The sequence below is a fragment of the Triturus cristatus genome, chromosome 1_2 (assembly GCF_964204655.1).
Source record: "Triturus cristatus chromosome 1_2, aTriCri1.1, whole genome shotgun sequence".
In the NCBI taxonomy this organism is placed as follows: Eukaryota; Metazoa; Chordata; class Amphibia; order Caudata; family Salamandridae; genus Triturus; species Triturus cristatus.
In genome coordinates this window covers 998,179,665-998,199,350 of record NC_140580.1, presented here as the reverse complement: position 1 = coordinate 998,199,350, position 19,686 = coordinate 998,179,665, and the positions used below count along the sequence as shown (strand labels likewise).

Sequence of the window (19,686 nt, the reverse complement as noted above, 5' to 3'; positions counted from 1 at the left end):
TCACTCCCCTCACTCTCCTCATATTCCGACATCCAACAACCATTAGTAAGGCACTGAACTTGATGGCCAATGCAGCACATCTCCATGCTGATAAACTGGATATTCAAATAAACATATTACAATCTCTGGCAACTTTAATCACGAGAATTGATAACAAGCTGGATCGGCCAAACAACTAACTAAAGAGAGCGCAAGACTAGGTAGAGCTGACACGAAGACAGGACTCATGTCATTGTAGCCCAATCTTAAAATTAGAATTGCCCCCAGAAATAATGAGCTCCTTGATTGAGGACTTAAAGAAGGAAACAAGAGGCCTACTGGGTAGGAACGATCCCTCTTGGCAACAAAGTCAAAAAATGCACAGCTCCGAGACTAGGCCAACTTCATCAAGACCAATCAGTGAGGTTGAAAACATGGATAACAGAGGCCAATAAACAGACAAGAAACTTCCATCAATCCAAACCAGACATTGAATCTGGTAACCGGCGCGGCCCAGTGTGAGCAGGAGTACAAACAAGGACATGAACATCGTAATCTAGGATTTAAAGACCTAAACAGCGGTGCAAATGCACAGGCAATGGGAAGTGTGCCCTTATCAATGAAAAATAAGAAAAAAATGGACAAAACCAGCAAAACTAGGGAAGCAACTCTTTTGCACTGGCTTCAGAATGATAGCAATGAACCAAAGGGAAAAATAAACACACTTACTACATATACCAGGAGCCACATCAGCTGCAATTTAAAACAAGCATTTGCAATGCAAATAGGTCTCGCATTTGTGAGTTAGAGCTATTGAAATTGTTAATGGCAATGTTTTTTACCTACACGTTTTATTTTTGAAGTGAATGTATGTAATGTGCAAAATCCCTTGGAAAGGTACTGCACTTCGTAATAAATATATTGAAAAAGATGCAAAGTGTGGATTGTGTCAACAATTGCTTGGCACGTACCTCATGGGTGAAGTGTCGCCACAGATGCACACCGTGGTGCTTTACTAATGCGAAACTCATTAATAAAAGTAGTGCTTACAGACTAACCAACGCAATCGGGATCGGAGCATGTGAATCCGAATTCCGGCTTCTCTTTAATTTTCTAGACTATTTGACTCACTCTCCTGCATCTTGGTTATTCCCCAAACACTGGGAAGCAATTAAGTTTGCCAAGGGGGCGGGGGGCTTTGGGGGTACATAAAAATGTATTAATTGCCTAGTTGTCAAAGGCCGCCCGGTGCTATTAGTTAAAAGTGTGAAGATTTGATTAAGATCTTACGAGTACTTTACTCGCATCTATGAGAAAATCGTCATTAACTAAACAAAATGCCAGAATGCGTGTCAGTTTCCACAGTGTTTTAGACAGTACTGGTTGCTTAGTTTCATTGCATTAATTTTTTTATTTACTCTTTTACACAGCAGTCAAAGTAGGTTACCGAACCCCAAAGCCCAAGTTGTTAAATGACCTATAGAAGGGAGTGTTTTACAGTTGAGCAAATGTGTCCAAATGTAATTTTGGTGGTGCCATGGAATGATCAGCCAATGAGGTACTCAATGAGCAGGTATTTACCTACACGTTCAAAACGTACGGTGTTGTGGCTGTTGTTTGTTTGTACACAACCACCTCTCTGAATGTGTTTATTAACACAGAGCTCCATCTACCAGACAGTGCTCACAGAGGAGCGACTAAAGCACAGAACAAAATGTATTCATTTATCCTGAGTGTGAAGGCACCCAGAAGGCTTAGGTGCCCGCCTGGAGAGGCTAGGGATCCCAGCGCTTCTACAGACTCTGCCGTGCTCCTCTGCACCAGCAGGGCACAGCTCACAATCTGCGGCTTCTGCTAAGAATAGGTGATGGGGATGAGGGTGGGGCATGCGGGTGTTGCTGGCAGATTTCCAGGTTATTGAAAGTGATGATTCTGACGTGAGGCAATGGAGACTGACTTTGTCTGTTTGTCTGCACCAGTCTATTTCTCTACCATCTACTGGGCTCACTGTCATGTAGCCATTCATCTCTCTTTGTTAGAGGTGCGCAAGCCAATATATTAATTAGCAGGTAGCTCCAGCCGGAGATGAGCCAAGCGTATATGAGCCAGTGGGCGAGCTGTGAAAATAATCTGCATCTTAATCATACAGTAAACATGATGTAAATGTGCGATAATGTATTTTCAGAATTCAAAAATGTGCATTTCTTTAGCGCGTCACCTCAGTACACAAGATTATAGCACTGAATTGAGAGGAAGTTATTAAAAGTGCTCGTTTTAAGCATGAGTTAAAACACTGCCGCTCCTCCTACCCGACAACAATGCCATTTGTGAACTAAGAGGCGTTAGTTGCCATGCATACCCCGAATGTTGCCTAGAGTCTTATTATATTTAGAGTAACATTAAAATCTAGTTCATTAAACACGAGAAGTTTTTGTACAGCACGCATCTTGAACTCGCATATTTCAAGGTGGCAATAATAAAGATGAAAACGGAAGTGCCGGCAGGCAAGAAAACACGAACGGGAGTGGTGGGGCAGGGGAGGGTGAGAAGTCACAGAATGAGGAAGGGGGCGGTGGGGTGGGGAGACAGTGAAGAAAATAGTGTTAGGAGTAAAGGGGCCAATAGCCGTGGAAGGATACAAATGATGAATGAGGAGGGACTAACAAGCCTCAACCCAATCGGAAGGCAGCATTTAAGACAAAAGCCAATGGGCAGAGAGTGGGCGGAGCTTCCACAAAGCTTCCACACTACAGTAGATACTGCATGGCTCGCAAGACGAAGGCAGCGCATTTGCGCTGCAATGCTAGGCAAGACCTAAAAAAAGAATAATGAGGAGGCAGGCACTCCTATAACCGACACCCTACATCTAAATCAAAATAAAATGCCAGAGGTATCCCGACAAGTGGGAGGCTTACCCCAAATTGCACACTCAACTGTAAAATCTCCACTATAAAGCCGCAGCACGGTAACGGCATGTGAAAAGACCATGAAGTGGACACAAACAGAAGCTATTCAAGTGGACACAAGTGACATAAGTGTAATTGATCAATATTACTTTTTTAGATAAGCCTGACAGCTCCGTGCCAAGCTACCAGAGGGTGAGCACAGGTTATGTTTTAGTGTGTATCTAGTTTACCCAGACTAGACTGGTGGTTCCTGGTTGGACACGGTGCATACCTCTGCGAACCAGAAACTCCAGTTCTAACATGGAACATAAGTATCTCTTATTATAGAAAAGGTGGGGGACACCTGCTTTTGAATTTCCCATCTGCACATGTGGGAAAAAAGGGCGTCAGTTTGGCCTGGATGTCTTTTGTGGGAAAAAGATTATAGAGGCCTAAGCACACTCCACACTCAGGAGGGAAAACTTAAAGAACTTATGTTTAGTGTGGATTTTGTGTTTGGGCAAATGTAAATTTTCTTTTGCATCATTAATTTGAGGTTTGGACAGACGTCATAGCATGTACATGTTCCCCAGGGGCACCCCACTTTTCTTCTTTTGCTTCATTCAGTTCCAAGCACAGGTAGAAAGGGTGGAAGAGGTGCAATCTTCAGAAGACCCAAGGAGTAGCACTCAACAGAAGGGAACCATGGGTAGCGCGAAGGTTAAAAGTGTAAGCAGAACACAAGAAAGTGAAACAATTTGACATTATTCACAAGGGCAAACCTAGAAGTAACCATCAAACCTAGGAATAACCTATTACCCAATGCAAACTGTTACATTTGTCCATTATTCTCGGATTTAAAATAATATGTGCTTATAAGCTACTTAATAATCAAGATGCTGGGAACGTTGGTTGCAAGCAAGGTGCTCAGGGTTAGCACCGTAGAGATTAAGCTAAGAACAATGTCCCAAACAAGAGTGGTGGCACCCTTCTAATACAAAATAGTATACTTAAACATACTTTAATACTTTTGCAAGTTTGTATGTGTGCTTACAGTAAAGCTCACATGCAAAGTTGGAGATGTTTAGAGAAAAGAAAGCTTTTCTACAATGATCTGCTTGCCTTAAGTAGCATAATTGTTGCAACACAAACGCCTGTCTACCAATGTTAATAGATACGGATTTGAATCAAAACCCATAGATGGATGCATGGGAGGATCAGTATACCACCATGATAAGCCCCCTCGATGTAAAGTAACGCAAAGTGCAGCACAGTGCAACTTTGCTCTACTTAGGGCTACTTTCCGGCACATAGAAAGCGCATAACAAATTTTTCATTGGAATAAAAATCCCAAATCTAAACTTTGATTTAGGTTGCATCACTTTTGTGATGCAAACCCAGTGCAATGTGTTAGTAAATCTGGGCCTTGGACACATTGAACTTCTTAGAGTGTAGACTGTCATCTGCAAGTTGTGGAGGCTGGGTCTTGCTTCTTTTTGTCTAATCCTTCACAGTGGTGGATGTGACAACATAGGTTGGCTAAATAGATCATGTTTAAGTGAAGGGGGCAGGTCTTGAGACCCTCAGCTCAAACCCCACAATGTGATCAATAGGTTCTTGTTTTCAGTTGCAGTTATGAGTCAGTGTCTTCAAGTCCTAAGTGCCTTGTGGTTGCAGGATCCTCTCTGTGAGGTAAGGGAGACATGTTTGTAACGTTTCTCCAGGATTCATAAACGGGGTCTCGTAAAGTTCTTCTGTAGTGACACTTAGTCCCAGTGAAACCTGCTACCAGTCATTTAGACCAAGAAAGGAAAAAGGAAAATTCCAAGAGTGGGCCACCTTGATAAATGAGAAGAAATCGCAACCCTTTTTTTTACCCCTTCCCCTTGGTGGGGTCTGCTCCAAACTACTAGAGCATCAGTCCTGAAGATAACCTACAGGAGACAGGGCTTGAAGCCCATACAATAATGACCAATAAAGTGGCAAAGAAACAGTATTCCAAGGAAGAAACCTTTTCAGGTTCAGACCAACCTGAACAAGCTTGAAGCAGGAGGCCTGGAACCTACATATGAACTAAGATTAAACAACCCACCCAGAGGGGAGAATCCCCATCACTGTAATCATCATACCTAATAAGCGTGAAGTTATTAGACACAACCACCATGTACTAGAGGTCAACGTTTAGGTGGCTCAGGGAAGATCACCACTCTAGCAAGTTTCCTTGGCCAAAAGATCCGTGCAGAAGAAAAGCAGTTTGTATGTGGAGTGAAAGACACCACTAAGAATCCTAATGATTCGAAGCCTTCTCAGGCATCTCTAAGTAGCCATGGAAATAAGTGAAATACATAGGCATTTCTTGATTTTGATTTTACTTTGTGAAATGTGGCTCCAGGATCTTTTAGTTGCACTTTAGGTGGTGTGGCTATTCTGCTCTCTCTTGCCATACATATTGAGAGTGAAATGAGTGGTAGAATATCAGCCCTTCATACATACCAGTAGATGTCAACCAATGGAGATTGTCGTTTCCAAGCCAAAACTCCGTCATCTGGCTCCCAAACCCCCTCTTATATGAGTTCCAATCACGGAAGAAATCCACTGAGCCATCCCATCGTCTCTGGAACACCTGCACAGAAATAAGGCAAGATTATTCACTCTTTCAGTCTCTGTTTATTATGACACAAAACTGTTTCTAGATCTACTATTGCAATGCCCTTTATAAGGGTCTCACACATGCCCTAGGAAGATGGCTTTAAACAATTCAAAATAAGGCAGCAAGATTGACCTTAGGAGTTCCAACATTTAGTTCGGCTTTACCCACTCTGGAAAGTCTCATTTGGCTTTCCATTAGGAAAATAATTATTTGACTCATAACATTGTTTTCAGTCTGAGACCTGAAATGCCTGACTTGATATGTTCCTAGGCACAGCTTTAGGTAGGCTTGTGAGGTACACCTGATTGTTCCCTGTTTTAGGAAAGCTCGAATAGGTGGAAGGACTTTATCCATTTTAGTCCCAGCCTTATAGAATTATCTTTAATTGGATTTTAAACTGTCAACCTTCTCAGATCTTTCAGGAAAGAAAACCTAAAACTTATCTTTATCTGCAATAAGATTTATTGGTCCATATTTCCATCTTAGTTGTGATGTTTTCTTCCTGGTTTTATTCCCCATAGCGCTATAAAACCTGTTGAGTGAGCTGTCACACTCAATAAAAAGAAAATAACAAGACATCCTTTCTACCGAAATTATCCAGAAGGAAAGGTTGCAAACTCATTGGTGTCAGCTCAATTAGGACAATATCATCTTCCTACATTAGTAAATATATGGTGTATTCACCCAACTTGGCGGATAACTCTGGCCTTTTGTAATTTAGAAGGGAAGACTTGCCATGTACAGGGAAAATAATACAGGGGCAATGTTAGACCTGGCACTTCTTGGTGTGACTACCCCTGACTTTTTGCCTCTACCTCCACTATTTTTTTGGCTGACTTAGATGCTTTGGACACTTTGCCACGGCTAAACAGTGTCAAAAGTGTAAGTGTTCCCTGTATAAAGTAATGGTAATTGGTTGTCCATGATTGGTATGTTTGCCTTACTAGTAAAGTCCCCAGTAAAGGGCACTATGTGTGCCAGGGCTGGTAATGCAAATGCTACTAGTGGGGCTGCAGCACTATCTGTGCCACCCACACAAGTAGCCTTTAAAAGGGAACTCAGGCCTGCCATTGCCGGGTCTGCGCGCAGTTTTTGAAACTGCCATGTTGTTCTGTCATGTGCACTCACTTGATAGACCTTACCCTTCCCTTTCTGTGCACCTAAGACACCCCTATGGTACCTATGGTAGGTATAGGGTCCCCCCTGGACAGAGTGTAGTGCATGTGAAAGGTAGGACATGTACTAAGGTGTGTCATATCCTGACAGTGAAATAATCTTTATTTCGTTTTCACTGTTGAAAGGCATCTTGCCCATAGGACAGAATGGGAGGGCTGTGTAATATGTTTTCCAGCCTGTCCTCCCAAAGGCTTAAGATGGAAAGGTGAAGCTTAGTATGCCTGAACTCCCAATGTAATAATACATCTTTTTATGTAGGTGGTTTTTGCAATGAGTGTTCAGAAGCCACTCTTTTAAAAGGAATATATGACGTTTTCCCGCAAGTAATTTCCCGCATACCATCACCCCACATTTTTCACAACGCAAGAGCACTTACAACGCAATACAATCACCCCACAAATTTTAACTCCGCATATGTCTTTACCACGCTTGCCATTACAACGCAAAGGCATGCGTGGTGAAGGCATAAACTGTGTAAAAGTGGTTAAGGTAAAGGTATATATATATATATATATATATATATATATATATATATATATATATATATATATATATTATATATATCAGCTTTTTACTCCATCTTCAAATGGCTTCCCTCAAACAAACGGAGCACGGACCACAACGTTGGACAGCAAACCAATGTTTTATTGCTCGAAGACCTCTACAGCCATGATGCGTTTCAACCCGTCACGGGCCTTGATCACATGACGATATATATATATATATATATATATATATATATATATATATATATATATATATATATATATATATATATTTTAAATATGTTATATATATATATATACACTGACGAAGGCGTACCACTGAAACGCGTCTGTTTACTTAGTTTGTGCCATTAAATTCAAACTAAGCATGCTTAGAGAATGGTCCCATCAGGGCGTCCACTAGAGGGCAAGTACTTTTAAATTGAGCATGTTACTGAAGGGAACGCTTTCTCAAATATGCCGGGGCTTACCTTGGAAGAAGGTCATGATGACCGAAACACGTCGGATTGCCCATGCTGTAATGAAATAAATGATCTGAGATCCTCATCGTTGGGAGTGCGGCTATGTTTTTCCTTTATGGAGAAAATGTGTTAGATATATATATATATATATATATATATATATATATATATATATATATATATTTTAAATATGTTATATATATATATTTATACACTGACGAAGGCGTACCGCTGAAACGCATTTGTTTACTTAGTTTGTGCCATTAAATTCGAACTAAGCATTTACCCCCCGGGAGTGCTGGTGTTTATTTGTACGAGCGTGGATATCAATATATATATATATATATATATATATATATATATATATATATATATATATAAATGTATATATATATTTTTTTAAACTAAAACCCATAAAAGTCCTTTTTTATCCCAATAACTAAATACCCCTAACATTGTTAAATTACCAATACCACCCCAATACTCATTCCCACTTATATCTTAAATTACCCTTGGCACCCCAAAACTAACCTGAACCCTAAATACCCCTACACCACAAAACCCAAACCCACCCTCAACCCTTAAAATACCCCAGCACCCCAAAACCTAAACCCACCCTGAACCCTAATAATCCCCCAGCACCCCAAAACCCAAGCACACCCTGAACAATAAAAATACCCCTGCACCCCAAAACCTGAACCCACCCTGAACCCTAAAAATACACAGTGCACCCCCAAACCTAAACCCACCCTGAACCCTAAAAATACCCCCTTCACCCCAAAACCACCCTCAACCTTAAAAATACCCCAGCACCCCAAAACCCAAACATGCCCTTAACCCTAAAATTACCCCTGACCATAAGAATAGCCCTGCACCCCAAAACCTAAACCCACCCTGAACCCTAAAAATTCCCCAGCACCCCAAAACCTAAACCCACCCTGAACCCTAAAAATACCCTGGGCACCCCGAAACCCAAACATTCCCTTAAACCTAAAATTACCCCTGAACCCCTAAACATATACCCCAAAACCTAAACCCATGCTGAACCCTAAAAAATACCCCGGGCACCCCAAAACTCAAACCCACCCTGAACCCTATAAATACCCCAGCACCCCAAAACCTAAACACACCCTGAACCCTAAAATTACCCCTGAACCCCTAAACATATACCCCAAAACCTAAACCCATGCTGAACCCTAAAAAATACCCCGGGCAAACATTCCCTTAAACCTAAAATTACCCCTGAACCCCTAAACATATACCCCAAAACCTAAACCCATGCTGAACCCTAAAAAATACCCCGGGCACCCCAACACCCAAACCCACCCTGAACCCTATAAATACCCCAGCACCCCAAAACCTAAACCCACCCTGAACCCTAAAATTACCCCTGGAACCCAAAACATATACCCCTACACTCCAAAACCCAAACCCTATACTTACATATAAAAAACATTTGCTTTTACCATTCATGCATTTACAACGAATTTTGTTGTAAAAGCATGCGTGGTAAAAGCATATAAAATGTAATGCCATGCGTTGTAATGGCAATGTGGAGTAATGGTAGATGTGTTGTGACGGTATGTGGGGTGATGGTAGTCGTGGTAAAAGATTTGTTGTAATGGGTGTTTACCTTTTAAAAGTGGCTGTGTTTTTGTGCTCTGACATTTCTGTGTGTCTCTGCCTGGCTGTGTATTGACTGTCTGGATTTGAAAGCGATAGGATCTGGGGAATTTCTTGACCCAGGGGAGGAGGTGAGACAGCAACAGGCTGACCTGCATCTGGAATGTAGGGGGCGGAGAAGCACCTAGAGGTGAAGAGGCCTGGGCTGCTGCTATAAAACAATTGTCCCATCTCCTGCTGAGTGATTGATAATCCAGACCCCACTAATCAAAGGAAGAGAGGTGTCACTGGCAGGGAGGCACCCAGAACTGGTTTGAGCAGGGGTCCGTGCCCCCTGAAGCACAAAGACTTCAAAGCCATTGAGGGGTATAACTAAGAGAACTGAAGTCCCTGATCTTTGGGGAATGGCTTGATCAAGTGTGAACCAGACTGGAGCTACTTCGTGGTCAAGAGGACCTTTGCCAAGGAAGAAACAACTGAAGAGACTGATGGATAGGACGGCTCTTGCTGTGTGATCTGGGGCTGGCCTGCAGTTTGCGGTTTCAACCAAGGAAAGGCTAAAGGGACCATGCTGTGTGCTGTGTCCCCCTGCTTGAAGGACTTTGCGGTGTGCTGTGTCCTGAAGTAACTATCCCCAAGGGCCTGGGGTGAGCTGGCTCCCTGTTCGGAACCACAGGAACACAAAAGTTTCCAAGGAAGACTCTCAGAGATGCTGTGTGCGTGTGCTCTGTCTAGCCTGGGATCTTCGTAAGGCTTGCCCTGTGATCGTGGCACCTGGAGTCCTAGTGTGTCTCAGATACGCTGTGTGTGTGTGCTCTGTCTAGCCTGAGACCCTCGAAGGAGTCACCTTGTTATCGTGTGCATCGGATTACAAGTGAGTCTCAACGCTGTTGTGTGCGGGGGCATTGTGCACTGTGAGACCTTCGTGCAGATTTGCCTTGTCATCGGGTGCACCGGAAGCCAAGTGAGTTGTTGTAAATAAGCAAGAGTAGATAAGTATCTTCTTGTAGAGTAGTTTAATAAGTCAGAGCAAACACAAGAACGGACTCTCCACGACAGAAGCCAACAGCAACTGTCTTGGAAGAGAACCTAGAACACACAAGGCAATGAAGAACATAGGAGAATAAACATTCCATGAGCATAGAGAACATTGAGCATGTACTACACATCTTCTTCCTTTCTAAAGAAAACAAACAAAATAAAGCATAAACAAAACAAAAAAACAAAAAAAAACACATCAACATACAAAATCTTGCAAGTAAGCTGGAGCCCTTCTAAAACGTGGGGTGCGATTAGAGACCAAAGGCATGGGTAAGGGAATAGGATTAGATGTAGACGAATCCCCAGCACCCCCAACCACCAAAGGTGCAGCACCAGCAGAGTGAGACTCTGAAGGCAGAGAAGCCAAAAGATACCCACTGCTTCCTTCTTCAGAAGAAGGAGATTTCCCAGAAGATTCTCCAAGACCTTCCAAAGAAACACCTCTTCTATACAAAGCTACCCGCCTGAAATTCCAACATTCCCCATTGTTAAGAATGACACAATGATCTAAAACCTTATTAACCGTGAAAGGTCCCTGAAATTTCGACAATCCTTTGATTATCCTGCCCCTTTTTACCTTGACCAAATCCCCCACACAAAAAGGACGCACCGGAGAATCAGGCAGCAGTGCAGCAAGATCCTTTTCCCCAGAAACCACCTTCTTCATCCAAGCAGGAATCAATTTAGAACCAGGAACTCGCCCCCTCATGATTTGAAAAGGAGACAGCTGACCATCAATTAGGGGTGTAGTGCGATATGCCCACAACATTTCATTGACCATTTTCCTTACAATAGAACCATCAGAAAAAGCCATCTGTATGATGCCCTTTACCACCCTATTGGCCCTTTCACAGATTCCATTGCCTTGTGGGTTGTATAAGGATGTGCGATGGTGAGATATCCCACACCCCATGAGAAAGGATTGCATATCAGAAGAGATGAGTTGGGTACCATTATCAGTAATGATTATAGAAGGAAGACCCTCATCCTTGAACAAATCTCCCAAAAATCTGATAGTGGTGTCAGTAGTAATATTGTTGGTAAATTCTACAACTAACCATTTTGAAAAAACGTCAACCACCACTATAGCAAATCTGTCTCTCTCATGTAACTCACCCATGGGACCAATAAAATCTAAACAAATAGTGTGCCACGGTGAACCTGGATTGGGTAGATGCCCCTGCGAAGTACCAGGACAAATCTTGAGTCTCTTTTCCCCCTCTCTGCATGTCGGACAATTTTCCACCCAATCCACAACTTGAGAATCCATACCAGGCCACCAGAAATTATCTTTAAGACGACGTTGAGTGAGAGTTTGACCCAAATGCCCCTCATGTGCCAAGGCCAAAAGTTTGCTTCTTAGGCCACAAGGAGGTATGAACCTTTCCCCTTTTGCAATAAGATTGTCCCCAACAAGCGAAAGATCATCCAAAACCTTGAGAAAAGGACGCACAGAAACTGACACCGCACTCTCCCTTCTGGAACCAAGCAAAATAAGTTTGATAACCTCTTGCAACGTTGCATCCACAGCCATCTCTCTCTCCCAATCACAAGCTTGAAAAGCCCCTTCACCAACAAACACAGCATCTTCCACTGAAGCTACCGCAATATCATTAGAGGTGCTAGAAGTGGAGGAATCAATAACTGACCTCCAATCTAAAGACAACCTTGAAAGACAATCGACCTGAGTGTTCTTCCAGCCCTGGATATGTTGAACAGTGTATTGGAATTCTTGGAGCTTAGAAGCAAGCCTAGCCAGTCTAGCAGAGCCCTTGCCCGTGCCCCCAGGAGAGAGAACTTTTATGAGAGGTTTATGGTCAGTTTTCAGCACAAACTTCAAACCCCACAAATAAGTTCTAAAATGTTCCACCGCGCAAGCAGCAGCTAGAGCCTCCCTCTCAATTACCGAATAATTCTTCTCCGCATCAGTCAAAGTTCTAGAGGCAAAAGCAACCGTACACTCAGATTGATCATAAATTTGAGATAGCATAGCCCCTAAACCAGTAGCACTGGCATCCACCGTCACCACAGAAGTCTTTTTAATGTCAAAAGGAGTAAGCACTTTAGCATCACAGATCTCTCTTTTGATGGCCTCAAAAGACTCTTGCAGCTGGGAAGACCATACAAAACTAACACCCCTCTTTAGAAGTGACCTCATAGACACAGTCTTATCCGAAAAAATTTTCACAAACTTTGAGTAATATTCAATAAGTCCCATAAAGGAACGCAACTGATCTTTGTCCTTAGGCCTAGGAGCAGAGTGAATAGCACGACATAAGTCCTGTTTTGGACGTACACCACTCGCACTAATAGTGTATCCTAGGTAATCTATCTGTTCAGTCAAAAACTTACACTTGTCTCTGCGCAACGTCAGCCCAGCTGACGAAAGTCTATCCAAAACAATCCTGAGAGTGACATTATGTTGCTCTTCAGAATTGCCACAGATCAAAATGTCGTCTTGAAAAAACACAGTATTGCCCACACCTTCAAAAAGATCAGTTACCATCCTCTGAAACACGCTGGCAGCCGAAATGAGACCAAAGGGCAAGCGTGTAAATTGAAACGTGCCAAACGGTGTGATGAAGGCTGTCAAGTGTTTAGAGTCCTTGTGAAGATTAATTTGGTGATAAGCACTTCTAAGATCCAACTTAGAAAACACCCTAGCACCATGCAGAGTAGTGACCAGTTCTGAAATGTTAGGAAGGGGAAAAGTATCCGCAATCACACAGTCATTCAACAACCTCAAATCAACACAGAAGCGGAGTTTGCCATCCGATTTTTTTGTAACGACAATGGGAGAAACCCAAGGTGAAGCCTCCACGGGTTCAATAACCCCAGAAACAAGCATGTCATCAATCATACTCTTAACCTCTTGCCTAACAACTATAGGAATGTGCCTGGCTTTGTGTTGTACTGGAACAGAATTCTCCTTTAACACAATACGATGGGAATACCCCTTGAGCTGACCCAAACCCTCCCTGAATACCAAGTTGGCCTTCTCTAGGATGTCCAGTAAGCTACTGTCTTCTACAACCATTACTTGTGGAGAAGCACGGGGGTTGACAATTATCCCTAAGTCATACTGATGGATCCACCCAAGTATCGCTGGACCCACCTTTGACACATAAACCTTGCCATGTATTTTCCTATATGAGAAAGTAATGTTCGCTGTGAAATACCCCACAATGTCAATGGTCTCACCTTGATAACCTCCCGGGGAGATGTCCTTGGGTAAAAGGCACCTAGAACCCCATTTGTCCCTGAAAAGTTCATAAGGAATGATTGTGTACCTGGAACCTGTATCCACCATTAAGTACACTTCTTTACTATCAATGGTGAAGAGAGCTTTAGGCCTAACCTTACGCCTATCATCAACTTTCCCTGCAGAGTCCTCATCAATGACCAAAATTTTATGACCCTCCTCATCAAATAGAATAGAGTCTTCAACAGTGGTGACAGAAGAGCGAGGTTTGCAGCGACAAACTCTGGCATAATGGCCCATTTTACCACACTTAAGACACTCTTGTTTGGCTGCAAAACAAAATTTTGAGTCAGAGGAATGGACAGAACTACCACATCTGTTCCACATGCGAGATGACGACAACTTTTGTGTACTTGGTGGTTTGGAAGTAAAGTTCTTTTTAAAAACATTTTTGTTCTTAACTGCAGCAACATCAGACAGTTCACCAGAGGCAAAAGTTTGTTCTGAGTACTCTTGAGTCGAGATTTCATTAACATCACTAGACGGCTTCTTCTCCAACTCTTTCATATATCCTTGTGACTCTTCTACAATTTTAGCTAACTCAATAGCGGTTTGTAAGTTAGGATTTTTAGCCGCCCAAAGACGCTCTTGGACTTTCTTATTGTTACATTGTACAATAAGTTGATCTCTAATGAGCTCGTCAGTCATATTGCCAAACTTACATTTCACAGACATTTCTCTAAGTCTTTCCACAAAGTTATCGATCGTTTCGCCCATCTTTTGACCCTTGGTATAAAATCTATACCTATTCATGACCAAATTCTCTTCTTTGGCATATCGAACTTCTAAGCGACAAATTGCTTCCTTATACTCATCTGGGACAGGTTGGCCGTTTGCCTGTAAGGCTTGTGGTAAATAGCGAAAAATGCGTTGACCTTCCTTGCCCAAAGAACCCAGTAGCAGGGCTTTCTTCCTTTTCGCGGAATACTCTTATGCATCCAAAGCGTCTAGATAGTTCTCAAACATCGGAAACCAATCATCCCACGAGATGCTGGGTTGACCAGGACTAGCTAAAAAACTTGGAGGGAGAACTATCAACGGATTTTCGTTGGTCATTTTAATTTAAAGAGAATTTGCGCGCATACAGAGAAATAAATTCAAGAATAAAGAACAGAATACACACACACACACACAGGAAGGACAACAGAACCTGTGTGTGTCTTCACCATACACAAGGCGTGTGTATCGCCGCTGTTACCAGTACAAAGCACGAAGGAAGATCAATGACAGACGGTGAATTGCGGCCGTAGTCTACATACACACAGAAAGAACAACAGTACCTGTGTGTCTCCTCACAATACACAAGGCGTGTGTATCGCCTCTGTTACCAGCACACTGCACTGGAAGATCAGAGACAGATGGTGAGGCGCGGCTGAGGCGCGGCCGTAGTGAAGACAACAGTGTAAACAAAGATGGCCGCCACGTACAGGACGTCAGAGCGTCAGAGCGTCAGAACGCTTGAGCACCTCACACAGGACATCGGATTCCGAAAGACGAGGATTCCACTACACCGCTGCAGAATTCCACGACGTCACCATTCCGACTGCAGTCACCAAGAGGGACGAAGCTCCCGCTGCACCAACCGTCAACTCAACGCCAGACGGAACAGGAGACAAGGCAGAAGACCACGATGCGCAGCAACCTGCAGCTGGAGACCACCAGGACTTGGCTCAGCCTCACACACCACCAAATCGCACCCGCAGCGACTCGAAGCACTTCAATCCTGTTCACCGAGCCTTGAAGTCAGGACCATCCAACTCACCGCCTCAACGCCGACGAAACATCGTAAAATCAAGCCATGGTCCGATGAAGACTTAGAACAGGAGGCCAGAAGTGCACACCAGAAGGTAAGAGTGGGTGTGAAGGGTGAAGATCTTCCGCTCTTGTGCAAGAACTGCTGTGTGCCTTGAAAATGCAGCGTAGGTTGATAGCCAGTAGTCGCCAAAATTGTTGTAAATAAGCAAGAGTAGATAAGTATCTTCTTGTAGAGTAGTTTAATAAGTCAGAGCAAACACAAGAACGGACTCTCCACGACAGAAGCCAACAGCAACTGTCTTGGAAGAGAACCTAGAACACACAAGGCAATGAAGAACATAGGAGAATAAACATTCCATGAGCATAGAGAACATTGAGCATGTACTACATGAGTCTCAACGCCGTTGTGTGCAGGTGCGTTGTGCACCGTGTGACCTTTGTGAGAATTTGCCTTGTCATGGGGAGAACCTGAAGCCAAGTGAGTCTCAACGCCGTTGTGTGTAGGTGCGTGGGGCACCATGAGACCTTCGTGAGGATTCGTCGTGTTATTGTGTGCGCTGGAGTAGTGAGTCTCAGCGACGCTGTGCGTGTGATCTTTGTGCAGTCGAAGACTCGTGTGTGGAGTGCCCAGTGATCGTGCACCTGGAGTGAAGGAAGATCCAGCGACGCCGTGTGTGTGTGCTTTGTGGCAGCCTGAGATCTTCGTAAGTGAAGCGGCCCGGACCGGCAGTCACGGGGCAGCTGAGTTACCGGCCCGAGCTGCCATTGCCATTTTGCAAAGCTGCATTGGAGGCCCAGACGCTGACCACTTGTGCTCTGTGCCACTCATTTTGTTCCCCCCCTTCTGTGCCCCTCTGCCTGTGCGCCCCGTTTTCTGTGCTCTTTGCCACTCGCTTTCTCCCCCCGTGCGCCTCTTTTGCCTTCTGTACCACTTTTTCTACTCTTGTGCCCCCATTTTGCTTTCTGTTTCCACTGCTCCCCGCCGCTGTGCCCCCTGCGGCCTGCCCCCTGCCCACTCACTGCTCCCGCCTCCCAGCTGCTCCTTCCTCCCACCTCACCATATATCCCGGAAGCTGCGCGGCTGCGCCGCTGGCGCGCCGAAGGCAAGCCAATCTACGCCCGTCCGAGCCTGGACCGTGCCCAGAGCCAGAACTCGGGGACCCCGCATACGCCAGGACACCAGACTCCGCTACGACGCCAGCACCCTCCATGCACTCAACGCCGGCCGAAACCACACCTGCTTCCAGGCCGCCCCGAAACTGACCCACAGACCTTTCTCCTGCCGCACCTGCAGCTTCACCTGCAACAGAGCCACCAAATCTCCAAGGACAGGACCCAACCCCCTATGCTGCATACTCCTCAACACCCGCTCTGCATGCAAACACGCCGTCGAGCTCTGGGATCTGCTCGACACCTCTGCCCCAGACGTAGCCTTCCTGACCGAGACCTGGTGGAACGACTCCTCGTGGCCCGACATCGCCATGGTAATCCCGGACGGCTACAAGATCACCCGCAGGGATCGCACCAATGGAATCGGAGGAGGAATAGCCATCGTCCACAAGTCCACCCTCAAGGTCGCCACCCACGCAGACGACACCCTTAACACTGCCGAACACCTGCACTTCCGGATCCACACCGACCCCAACACCACCCTCAGAGGAACACTCGTCTACAGACCCCCCGGACCCCGGGCTCAGTTCAGCGATTCCATCGCCGACCTCGCCAGCACCCACACCCTCGCCTCCACAGACTACATCCTCCTCAGGGACCTGAACTTCCACCTCGAGAACAACACCGATGCCAACTCCGTCACCCTGATAGACAACCTTGCCAACCTCGGCCTCAGACAACTCGTCACCGCACCTACACACGCTGCCGGCCACATTCTGGACCCCGTCTTCTCCACAAGCACCCACGTCGCCTTTGACCACACCACCAAACTCCACTGGACCGACCACCGCTGCCTTAATTTCAAGTTCAAGAAACCGACCACGCACCACCGCACCCAACAGCTGCCTCGCCGCTGCTGGAGCAAACTCACCGAAGACTGGCTGATCACCACCCTCGCCCAGAACCCACCCACCGACCCCACCAACCCAGACGCCGCAGCCCGCAACCTCAAACAACCACGCCAGCAAGAGAGCCACCTGGTTCACCAACGAGCTCCAGACCTCCAAACGCGCATGCCTGAAACTGGAAAAGAAATGGCTCCACGAACGCACACCGGACAACCACGCAGCCCACAAGGACGCCACCCGCAGACATCACCACCTCATCAGATTATCCAAGAGGTCCTCCTTCAAAGACCGCCTGGATAACAATGCACACGACAGCAAAGAACTCTTCAGCATTGTAAAGGAACTCTCCAACCCCAGCGCCAACGCCAACGACATCCCGCCCTCACAAGAACTGTGCGACTCACTAGCCACCTTCTTCCACCGCAAGATCGCTGACATCCACGACAGCTTCAACACCACGACCACCCTGACTACACCAGACTCCACCTCCCCTGCGAACACCACCAGCACCAACCACCTGACCTCCTGGTCCAACGACGACGAGACACGCAAGGTCATGAACTCCATCTACTCAGGATCCCCGTCAGACCCGTGCCCACACCACGTATTCAACAAAGCAGACGCAGTCATCGCACCCCAACTACGGAAGATCATCAACATCTCCTTCGAAACAGCGACATTCCCGGAAAGCTGGAAGCACGCTGAAATCAACGCCCTCCTCAAGAAGCCCAAAGCGGACCCCAAGGACCTCAAGAACTTCTGGCCCATCTCCCTGCTCCCGTTCCCAGCGAAGGTCATTGAGAAAATCGTCAACATACAATTGGCCCGCCACCTCGAAGACAACAACATCTTGGACCCGTCCCAGTCCGGATTCAGACTAAACCACAGCACCGAGACAGACGTCATCGCCGCCACAGACGACATCAGGCGCCAACTAGACAACGGCAAAACAACAGCCCTCATCCTCTTGGACCTATCAGCCGCCTTCGACACGGTCTGCCATCGCACCCTAAAGACACGCCTCCAAGAAGCCAGAATCCAAGAGAAGGCCCTCGACTGGACCACGTCCTTCCTCTCTGATAGAACTCAGAGCGTCCGCCTCCCACCCTTCCGATCCGAAGCCACCGACATCATCTGCGGCGTCCCCCAGGGCTCATCCCTCAGCCTGACGCTGTTTAACGTCTACATGGCCCCCCTCACACAAGTGGCCCGCCATCACGACCTCAACATCATCTCCTACGCCGACGACACCCATCTCATCCTCTCCCTCACACTCACAAAGGGCCCACACACTGCCAAAACCAACCTCCACAAGGGAATGAAGGCCGTCGCCGACTGGATGAGGAGCAACCGTCTGAAGCTGAACTCGGACAAGACAGAGATCCTCATCCTCGGACCCACCCCCTGAGCCTGGGACGACTCCTGGTGGCCGACCACACTGGGAACAGCACCGACACCCACGGACCATGCACGCAACCTAGGATTCATCCTCGACTCCTCCCTCTCCATGGCCAAACAGGTCAACGCCGTCTCCTCCTCCTGCTACAAAACCCTCCGCATGCTACGCAGGATCTACAAGTGGATCCCGACCGAAACAAGAAGAACGGTGACACAGGCCCAGGTAAGCAGCAGACTGGACTACGGCAACACACTCTACGCAGGAATCCCAGCCAAACACCTACGACGACTACAGCGCATCCAAAACGCCTCCGCCCGACTGATCCTCATCACCCCCCACCTGAGAGACCTACACTGGCTCCCCGTCAATAAGAGAATCACCTTCAAGCTCCTCACCCACGCACACAAAGCACTCCACAATGCCGGACCAGCCTACCTTAACAGCAGACTCAGCTTCTACACCCCCACCCGCCAGTTCCGCTCCACCAGCCTTGCCCTCACCGCTGTCCCCCGCATCCAGCGAACAACCTCCGGTGGCAGATCCTTCTCCTACCTGGCCGCCAAGACCTGGAACACCCTCCCTGCCCACCTATGGCAGACCCAGGACCTACTCGCCTTCAGAAGACTCCTCAAGACCTGGCTCTTCGAGCAATAGTGGCACCCCCCCTCCCCTCAGCGCCTTGAGACCCTCACGGGTAAGTAGCACGCTTTACAAATGCATTGATTGATTGATTGATTGACCTAGGAGAGGAGAGTGGTTTCGCGCCCCCCAGGTAACGCGTGTCGACACCTGGGGTGGGGCGCGAGCTCGGAGGGAGACGCTTTCGGCCTCTCTTTAGTGTTGGCAGGGCGAGCCTCTACTTCGGCTTGTGTCGCGGCCTGTATCCCCAAAGAAGTGGTGGTACAGGGGCCGGAGTGCGAAGCTGCACTTT

General features: G+C 46.2%; 1 protein-coding gene across 1 annotated transcript in view; it reads right to left on the bottom strand.

Moving 5' to 3' along the window:
* Positions 1-19,686, bottom strand: part of LOC146868564 (ficolin-2-like) — a 319,234-nt gene that overhangs the window by 53,771 nt on the left and 245,777 nt on the right. Inside the window, exon 8 of the mRNA XM_085611295.1 lies at positions 5,358-5,487. Within this exon, the coding sequence (XP_085467421.1) occupies positions 5,358-5,487 (130 nt within the window). The remainder of the gene's footprint in view (positions 1-5,357; positions 5,488-19,686) is intronic.